Genomic DNA, 10,082 nt, shown 5'->3' with positions numbered 1-10,082 from the left:
TGATTAGTAATATGCATTGCTAAGAACTTCATTTGGACAACTTTAAAGATGATTTTCTCAATATTTAGATTTTTTTGCACCCTCAGATTCCAGATTTTCAAATAGTTGCATCTCAGCCAAATATTGTCCTATCCTAACAAACCATACATCAATGGAAAGATTATTTATTCAGCTTTCAGATGATGCATTAATCTCAATTTCACAAAATTGACACTTAAGACTGGTTTTGTGCTCCAGGGTCACATATGTCTTATGTTCTGAAACATTGCAGTGGTCATTTAACGTTTTTACATTTCACATCTTCATTGTACATCTATTTATATATCACCTTTTAATGAGCTTGATTTTAATGAACTCAGTTTTTTCTTAAATGTCCATCCCTACATACACCTAGACAAAACTGAATTCAGTGTAATCCTGAAAAAAATTAACACAATTATATAAAAATGAATGAATAAGTGTGTCTTGTAACAGGATGACTGATTGTTAAAGCCATTGCTGATTTGAAGGAGTTCAGCTATACAGGCAATCAGTGCAATGCTAATTCTAACATGTTTCTGTTGAACTTTCCCACATTATTGCAGGAGCAAACCAAGAACGCTCAGTTCATCATCATCTCCCTGAGGAACAACATGTTTGAGATGGCCGACCGTCTCATCGGCATCTATAAGACACACAACACCACCAAGAACGTGGCCATCAACCCCAAAACCATCGTCCTGCGCCAGATCGAGACGGCGTGATACTCTGTGAACCACTCGCTCCTTCTGATGGTTTGGCTGTTCATCACTTCTCTCGCTTTCTGTCTCCAAACCTTTTATACGTCTCCTTCATTCTGTGCTGCTCCATTCATTCCTTCATTGTTTTTAAATCAAATGAGTTTTATACTACATAGTAATTATAACATGGAATATTATCATGCAGCTTAATATTTTAAATAAACATTAAATGTGGCATTGTGCGTTTTGTGATTCTTATGTTTAAACTAAAACACAATCAGCACTTGTTAATGGATTTCTATGGATTGGATTTCTAAACAGCCAGAAGAAAGCATCAGTCCGGAAGAGTGCGGTTTCTGAGAGCTTTATTCATCTCTGAAACTTCAGAGAAATCAGGAAGGAATGACTGAAAGAGCTAATAGATGCTCTTTTATACAACAAGTACAGTGCAAACAGTAAGTGTTTTTAGTAATCATTTGTAGTAGTACAAAAGAGTAGAACAAAATTAGAAATGTACATATAAAGTTCTTAAAATTAAGATAAAAAGTAGGTCCCTAATGTCTTGACGTCTCAAATTGTGCTTATCTAGTCAGTGTGGTCCCTATATCTACAAGCATGATGGCTGCATCCGAAACATACTTCCCTACTATATAGTAGGCGAAAAACAGTATATGACAAAAGAAGCAAGTCCGAATCCACAGTACTCATAAAAGAGTAGGGATGTGAATGTAGTACTTCCAGATTACATCCATACTATATAGAACATACTCTTTTTGCGGCCGTGAAGTAATTACTTATTCAAAAAAGTACCTACTGGAGAGTATGCAATTTCAGAGGCAGCCAAAGTCTAAAAACAGACGCAGGAGGTCTATGGAACTGTGGGAAGACGGCATTATGGGTAACGTAGTTTACTTGTACTGCAGTTACACAGCTACTCATTATTTTTAGTAACAGACTGTTTTATAAACCACGATTTAAAACAAACGCGCTCTTCTGAACTGAAGTACACTGGTTTTCTGAACAGCTGATGTGAAAGGGGTCGAGACACGGGTTCTGTCGAGGATTGCACCAGTGTTTTGTAATCCATTCACAAAGAAACTGCTGTTGAAAGATGAAGCAGATGTTTTGGATCTGACTGTTACTGCATCGCAAAGCTTCATGATGCTTTGTATATTTAAGGATGTTTACAAAGCACTCGCGTGCAATACTTCATTAGGATATTTAGTAAAGATCATGTTCCATGAAGATATTTTGTAAATTTCCTACCGTAAATATATCCAAACTTAATTTTTGATTAGTAATATGCATTGCTACGAACTTCATTTGGACAACTTTAAAGATGATTTTCTCAATATTTAGATTTTTTTGCACCCTCAGATTCCAGATTTTCAAATAGTTGTATCTCGGCCAAATATTGTCCTATCCTAACAAACATACATCAATGGAAAGCTTATTTATTCAGCTTTCAGATGATGTATAAATCTCAATTTCGAAAAATTTACCCTTATGACTGGTTTTGTGGTCCAGGGTCAAATATATAATGAGCATTTTCTATTTTTTTATAATGTTTTTAAACATTTTATTCAATAATATACACTACTGTTGAAAAGTTTGGGGTCAGTAAGATTTATCTGAAAGAAAGGAATACTTGATTTGAGCAAGGATGGATCAAATTGATCAAAAGTGATAGTAAAGACATTTTTAGAATGTTTCTAATTTTGTATTTCAAATAAATAGACTTCTATTTCAAATAAATGGTGTTATAATAGTGTTTAACTTTCCAAAGGATCCTGAAATTTTTTTGCTGCCACTGAAATCTCAGCTTTGCATCAAAGGAATAAATTAAGTTTTAAAATATATTAAAATTGAAAAAAGTTATTTGAAATTGTAATATTTTATAAGATTACTGTTTTTACTGCGTTTTGCACAAATAAATGTACAAGACTTTCAAAAACATTAAACCATAAATAATGTAAAATAAATGCTCATTTGCCAACAGAAAATTACATTAGTGCATTATATGCATCTTTAAAAAGTTTAAACAGACCGAACACATTATCATCTCTATTTTCCACATTTTAAATTAACAGAAAAGTCTTTAAAAAACTACGAATTATGCATTGAGACCTAAATTACTATATAAAAAAAATACCTTTAGTTTCAAAAGGGAATTCATACATAGGCACAATTTACATTTCATCTTCTAGGGCAACACATTTTTAAGATCATGGAAAACAAATTCAGTCAAGTGTGTCCAAACTTTTCTGTTCCGTCAGTATATCTTGCTTTCTAGATCAGCAACAATATCAGCAAAAGTTGACCTCTATAACTAACCATCTCTTGCATATCCTGATTTTGCTCCGCCTCGTCTTGTGGGCCTTCTCCAGCTCTTGGATTCTGCAGTTCTGCTCTAAAGGGAAACCAGCCAGCCTGGTGCCTGGAGTACACAAACAGAGACAATGAAGTGCAAATACAATGTTCAACTTCCTACAAGTCAACTTCTGCTTATCAGGAAGCTTCTATTTAGTACACAACCTACAGATAAACCAGCAGCATGGCACCGATCACCACGACAAAGCGGCCAAAGGAGGAATAGAAATAGACGATGCTGAGCAGAATGGCAGCACGTGACACTGTGTACATCCAGTCCAGCCAGTCTCGGTTGAGCTCATCGTCGTTCAACATGGCTCCTCCCTGAGCGTTCATCTGGATGTTGGGGTTGGCAGGGCGGTCCTCGGGGGCGGGGTTGGGCCCCATAGGGGCTGCAGGTTCGTTAGGTCGAGCTGGCTGAGTGGTGGGGCCAGCACTGGGAGCGGGAAAGGGGGCCACGCTGGACGCCCGGGAGGCTGCCATGGCTGCATGACTGAAAGATTGTGAATGAAAAATTATGAACAAATTACTGCACATGGGTGAATGGTGCACATTACAATAAGTGAGTGAAGGAAGTAATCGGGTCTGTTTTGATTTCATGTTGTCTTTACAAAAAAAAGGGCTGTATTATATCCATATACTACTGGTGAAAATTTTTGAATAATTAAATTTTTATTTTTAAATGTCTTTGAAATAAGTCTCTTATTCTCACAAAGTCTGCATTTATTTGATCAAAAACACAGTAAAAACAGTAATTTTGTGAAATATTATTACAATTTAAAAGAACTGTTTTCTATTTTAATATATTATAAAATGCAATTTATTAATGTGATGCAAAGCTGAATTTTCAGCAGCCATTACTCCAGTCTTCAGTGTCACATGAACCTATAGAAATTATTCTGATATGCTGATTTGGTTATCAATTATTATTTGTGCTGAAACAATAACAATGGTGTCATTATTTTCAATGTGGAAAACCGTTCTTGCTGGCTGCTTAATATTTTTGTGCAAACAGTGGTAAATTCTATGATGACTTTATAACATTATAAACGTCTTTCACTTCTGATAAATTTTTGATCACTCTTTATTATTAACTATTCAAAAAAAAGTGACCTGTAGTATATATTTATACTGATTTGCACAGCTATTTTCTGAAATCTCAGCATGAAAGGGCTCAAATACATTATTCAGGGTCTTAACCTCATATTTAACAACAACTGGGCTGTAGTAACTTACTATTGCATGTAATAATGGCGGGCATACATCTGCTGCCACCAAAACATTTGCATCGGCATGTACATAGGCTGGGCAGGGAAGCCAGCAGCGGGACCACCTTGCAAGGGAAGAGGCATTCCTTCAGGCCTAAGTGGGAATGAAATATCCAAAATGAAACTCAAAGGCCTCAAAACTCAACTCCACATGTTTTGCCTTGAGTGGGTTATTTGAGAGTGTGATTTGTGTTTACCTCTGCATCACACCAGTAGGGGCAGGATTGAGGCCATGTGTTTGTGTTGGGTTCCCCCGGTGCCTTAGACCATCAGAGTTGGCTGGAGTTTCCTGACTAGGGGTAGAAGATGAGGAGGATGGACCTGTACTGTCTGACGTCTAGGAAGAAGAAAGAATAATGGACATGAGGTTAAGATTTTACAATAAGGTCTTATTTGTTAACATTAGTTAAAGCATTAACTTACATGACCTAACAATGAGCAATCTATTTTTTTCATTTATTAACCTTTGTTAAGTTGTTAAGTTGCTACTAGCAACCGTTTGGTTGCCAACATTCTTCAGAATATCTTCTTTTGTGTTTAACAGAAAAAGAAACATACAGGTTTTGAACAACTTGAGGGTGAGTAAAATGATGACAATATTCATTTTTGGACGAACTATTCCTTTGACAAACTAAGATATATAAATACTGTAGAAGTATTGTTCAGTGTTTATGTTTACTAGTGTGGTTAACCATGTTAACAAATGAAACCTTATTGTAAGGTGTTACCGACATGATAAACAGGAAAAGGAACTTTTCTTCATGGAATGGTATTTTTCTTTTTTTAATCTATGCACTCACTGAAGAGCTGGAATCGGTGGTGCTAACAGGGCTGCTGGAAGTGGGGGATGACGGGGGGCTGTGTGACGCACACACCAGGTGGACCATGTGGTATTCATCTTGCTGTTGGGGTTGAAGAAATCCAGTGATTAGAATCAGTACAAAAAAGCTGAGTTCTGGTCAAATACTTTAAAAGAATACAATATACACACTTTCTGAGTTATTAAGAAAAGTGGTCACTATACAAGTTCTTGCATCAAGTTTGTGTCATTTGTTATTGTTGATCAATGTACAAATGCATTTAACCGATGTCTTTGGTCACTGTGTCATCTCTCAGTGTTTTTAAAATGCCATGTGAGGTTAGTTTTAAAGGAAGTGGACAACAGATCTTTTCTTCTGCATTGTAACACATCCGAGTGAAGCAAGTTACAACAACGGGCTTGGAATTTTTCAATTACAAAACCATTTTAAATAATGAAACGTCTGCATGGATGAACCGTTCACAATAAGATCAATAAGACACATTTAGAAAACTGATAGGGTGAAATTCAATTTCATGCCGACTTTAAAACGTAAATAAAAATAATAAAAGAAAAGAATGAAAATCACCCCAAGATCATTTGTGGTCGGATGGCCTAATTACTGTGCCATAAATATCTAAAAAAAGATTATGATGGTGGGTTACAAAAGTTTTAAGATCTATAAAAGTTAAGCAGCAGTTTCAACATCTCAACAATCAAAATTCTCTTCAAAACACTTCACTTGTTTTTGTACATTACATCTGATTTGACATTTAAACAAATCAGAGAACAGAAACCTTTCTTAATCAGAGAAACCTTTCAAATCAGAGAACCTTTCTTAGCACATCCCTCAATTGCAAGTGATCCTGAAGAAGCCGTCCAGAATAGACAAGTCTCTGATCCTTGGATGACTGAAAGAATGTAAGAAGGGTTTGATTAGAAAGGTGTTCAGTGAAATCAGACAAAAATGTCAGCATGAAAAAAAAAAAAAAGTCATCACTAACTGGCAGCAAATTATATAGAACTAGAACTGCACAGCTCGGCATGGGGCTCTCGGGCAAAATACCAGCAATGCCAAACCTTCCTGTAGAGCAGGAGGCATCTAGCTGCCATTTCCTGAAGTCAACAAGCAATTTCATAGGCTTCTTCTAAAAACACTTTTAAATCATCATAAAAACATGTTTCAAATCATGTAGGAATAAGACATAACCTTGGCTAAAATGTTAATTCTGTGATATATGAATAGAAAGCTCTTTAACAGCCATAAACAAACCTTTCTTGAACCCCACAGCACAGAATTATGACACACTTAACTGCTTATTTCAGGTCCTTAAGTATGAAAATAAACAGGCCACCCAAGATGTAGCGGAGTTTGTTTTTTCATCTGAACAGACTTGGAGAAATGTAGCTTTACATCACTTGCTCACCAATGGATCCTCTGCAGTGAATGGGTGCCGTCAGAATGAGAGTCCAAACAGCTGATAAAAACATAATAATCCACAAGTAATCCACACCACTCCAGTCCATCAATTAACATCTTGTGAAGTCAAAGCCGCATGTTTGTAAGAAACAAATCCATCATTAAGGCGCTTAAGTTTAAACCGTTGCTTCTGGACAAAATACCAGTCCATAATACCAGTCAATAATTAGTCTGTGCATTTCTCTCCTGTTTCAGACAAGTCAACTTTTTTTTTTACTGAAGAAAGCAACGTTATGGATTAAGAAGTAATGGTTTGAAGTCAAAAATATTTTAACGATGAATTTGCTTATTACAAACCCAGCTTTTAGCTTTTCACAAGACATGGACTAGAGTTGTGTGAATTACTTTTGGATCATCGTGATGTTTTTATTAGCCGTTTGGACTCATTCTGATGGCACCCATTCAATGCAGAGGATCCACTGGTGAGCAGGTGATGTAATGCTAAATTTCTTCAAATCTGTTCCGATAAAGAAACAAATTCATCTACATCTTGGATGGCCTGATGGCGAGTAAAACGCTGCACTAATGACTAGTGAGACACTAACACTTGGTCATATGAATGTTCACATAAATACATCTCTTGGATAATTGGCAACAGACTGACTTACTTTATAATAGAATAATAATCTATATAATAATATAAACTCACCGGCTTGCTAGGATACACTTTGGATATGTGTTTTTTCAACTTTTCTTCTGTCCCCTTCAAAAAACAATTAATGGTCTGGTCATCATACTTCTGGTTGGGTGCCTTAATGACAAGTGTAACGGGGCTGTCAAATCTACCCTGGTCCATGGTTCATAATAAAGCAGCTCTTGAACTCAGAAACAGGGAAGTCACACTGCACCGGTTGTCCTGTTCAAGGGCAGGGATATTTTCCTTCCTCAGACTTGATTCATGGTTGATAAACTATGAAAGTATCCTTCATGTTGCTCTCCAGGCAGTCTCAGCACCCAACATCAGTGAGAGGAATGTGGCAGCGGCAGGTGGATGCACACAGCCAGCCTTTAAAGAAAAACAGAGGGAGAAGAAATATGTAAATGAAAACGTGATTCTTTCTTCTGTTTAAAATACCAGTTTTGCATGCAAACAGGCCTGATAAATCACACCGCAATGCTAGTTAAAAATGAGGCGATAAGCTCATTACATTCTTAACACCTAGCACAAAGCATGGCAGCTTTGTAATGGGTTAAATCTTTATTTTGTGTGTGAGACATGCTCACAAGTCACATAAAATTATTAACTGGGCGAAATGATTCTGGCAGTTGGACCAAATCTACATATAATGACATACAGCTCAAACAATTTACTAACTGACATGTGACATTTACATATATGACGATGGCAGAAGCTTTTCAACAAAAGTAAATTATTAAATAACATAAAACAATACAATAAAAAATAATTAATACGAGAATAAATGCATCATGTTCAGTCACCAAGCACCTACAGACACAGACTAGCACTAGGTAACTAATCAAAACACTAACGTTACATCACATATAATGACCTCAGATTACCTGTTGGTCTGCTTGATCAGAAAATGCATATGAATTGCTAAAGTTTTCTCTTTAAAATGATTGTTAAACGATAAATTAACAGTAACGTACATGCACAGAAAACAAACCTCAGACGATAATGACCAGCTAGCTAGCCAGTGAGCTAACGTTACAGGCTCAACGTTAATCCCACAGACAGCAAGAATGCTCGATATGAGTTAACATTAAAATAAAGATAGTATTTTGAAGGCATTTAAAGAGAAAGTAAAAAAAATTTACGTACCCGAGTAAAAATATCTTCCCCAAAGAATGTTTTCGTGTAAAATGGAGTCGGGCGTAACTCCGGAAATGTCGTCAGCACAGCAGAACAGAGCAGACAGTTCCGTACATTTGGAGATGTTTCCAGAGACATAAAAGAAGTACGAATGCACTGACCTGAGATCAGCTTTGCGATTTCTTTCTCTTATCGAATACAGCTATGGGGTATTGTAGGCTGTTCCTAGTTCAGCATGAAGGCGAGGGTATCTTCTCAAAAGACAAACACCGGTTCGTGAAAAGAGATCTGAACCCCTGCTGAAATCTGTACCACACAACTCTTTAAACTGCGGGGAAACAGGGTCTTTACGGCCAATAAAATGTTTTATTTACTTTATTTATTTATTTTACATTAAATGCAGCTAAACTGTAGATAAAATATGGAGATAACTAGATAACGTTGTGTAGATAAAAACAGAATATTTCCACATAACTTTATATGGACCTTGTTCAAAAGAGTTCATCAATCAGTCAAAATGAGTAATTCAAACAACCTCAAATGAGGGAGAATTTTTGATAAGCATTTTTGATATAGAGCATTTTTTATTTAAAAAAAAGTTTAAAGAAACATAAAGAGATTTCTAATGAAGCATTTATAATTTAGCCTAATTGTAAGTTTTTATGAAAGATGAGGGTGTATGCTTTAACGTTAAACATTAAATATGTTGTTTTTAAAAACAATATGTATACATTAAACTCAACTCAACTCAACATTTATTTATAAAGCACTTTCAAAACACAAAAATGGACCAAAGTGCTGTACACAAGCAGTAGCCTATATAATAAAGATTAAAAAACATAAAACATTAAAACATAGGAACAAAACATAAAATAAAAGACAAGTCATTCACAATTGTCCTGACCAATCAAATGCCGAAAGCCTTTTAAAAATGTCCATGCTTGATGAGGATTTTACAGATAATGGCAGAGCATTCCAAAGTACTGGAGCCGCAACAGAAAAAGCGCGATCTCCACCGCCTCAGACGAGACCGTGGGAAAGTCAAAAGCAAGCTCTGAGAGGACCACAATAGTCGATGCGATTGGTAAGGGACCAACATATCCCTTATGCACTCTAGTGTTAGTTAAAAGTCTTGCTGCAGCATTCTGAACATACTGAAGATGCATAACCAGAGATTCACTTATTCCAAAGTATAAAGCATTACAATAGTCCAACCGCGTTGAAATGAAAGCATGTATAACAGACTCTAAATCCTTATTTGAAAGAATAGTTTTCAGTTTGGACAATTTCCTTAACTGAAAAAAGGTTGTTTTCACAACACTGTTTACTTGTCGGTCAAGACGGATTTCGGTATCAATAATTAGTCCCAAGTTCCTCACATAACCACATAGATCACTGGACAATAGCCTAGTCCCTGGCTTCCGACCATACCTTTCTGAAACTGCTTGTTATATATAATAAACTCAGTATTATCTTCATTTAATTGAAGAAAATTATTTGCAAACCAAGCCTTAACCTCTGCCAAGCACTTGCAAAAGTTTGTTAAAGAAAAACAACCGTCAAGCTCTAAAGGAAAATAAATTTGCAAATCATCAGCATACAGATTAGTTAATATTGTATTTCCTAAAAATTGACTCCAGGGGCAGCATATATAAAGAAAACAAAGTTGGAC

At 36.0% G+C, this 10,082-nt stretch overlaps 1 protein-coding gene across 1 annotated transcript in view; it reads right to left on the bottom strand.

The window, feature by feature from the left end:
• The window catches only part of LOC107719122 (homocysteine-responsive endoplasmic reticulum-resident ubiquitin-like domain member 2 protein), an 11,046-nt gene extending 2,535 nt beyond the window's left edge, over positions 1–8,511 (bottom strand). Inside the window, exons 1-8 of the mRNA XM_016526471.1 lie at positions 8,420–8,511; positions 7,286–7,642; positions 5,990–6,067; positions 5,158–5,259; positions 4,555–4,694; positions 4,326–4,451; positions 3,259–3,582; positions 3,054–3,156 (exon numbers count right to left, since the gene is read on the bottom strand). Coding sequence (XP_016381957.1) covers positions 3,054–3,156; positions 3,259–3,582; positions 4,326–4,451; positions 4,555–4,694; positions 5,158–5,259; positions 5,990–6,067; positions 7,286–7,432 — 1,020 coding nt within the window. The 5' untranslated portion in view covers positions 7,433–7,642; positions 8,420–8,511. The remainder of the gene's footprint in view (positions 1–3,053; positions 3,157–3,258; positions 3,583–4,325; positions 4,452–4,554; positions 4,695–5,157; positions 5,260–5,989; positions 6,068–7,285; positions 7,643–8,419) is intronic.
• Positions 8,512–10,082: the final 1,571 nt, after the last annotated feature.

This window comes from Sinocyclocheilus rhinocerous, unplaced genomic scaffold (genome assembly GCF_001515625.1).
Source record: "Sinocyclocheilus rhinocerous isolate Xijiao unplaced genomic scaffold, SAMN03320098_v1.1 scaffold1084, whole genome shotgun sequence".
In the NCBI taxonomy this organism is placed as follows: domain Eukaryota; kingdom Metazoa; phylum Chordata; class Actinopteri; order Cypriniformes; family Cyprinidae; genus Sinocyclocheilus; species Sinocyclocheilus rhinocerous.
Note: the sequence above shows the minus strand (reverse complement) of the source record. Positions and strands in the feature narration are given on the sequence as shown.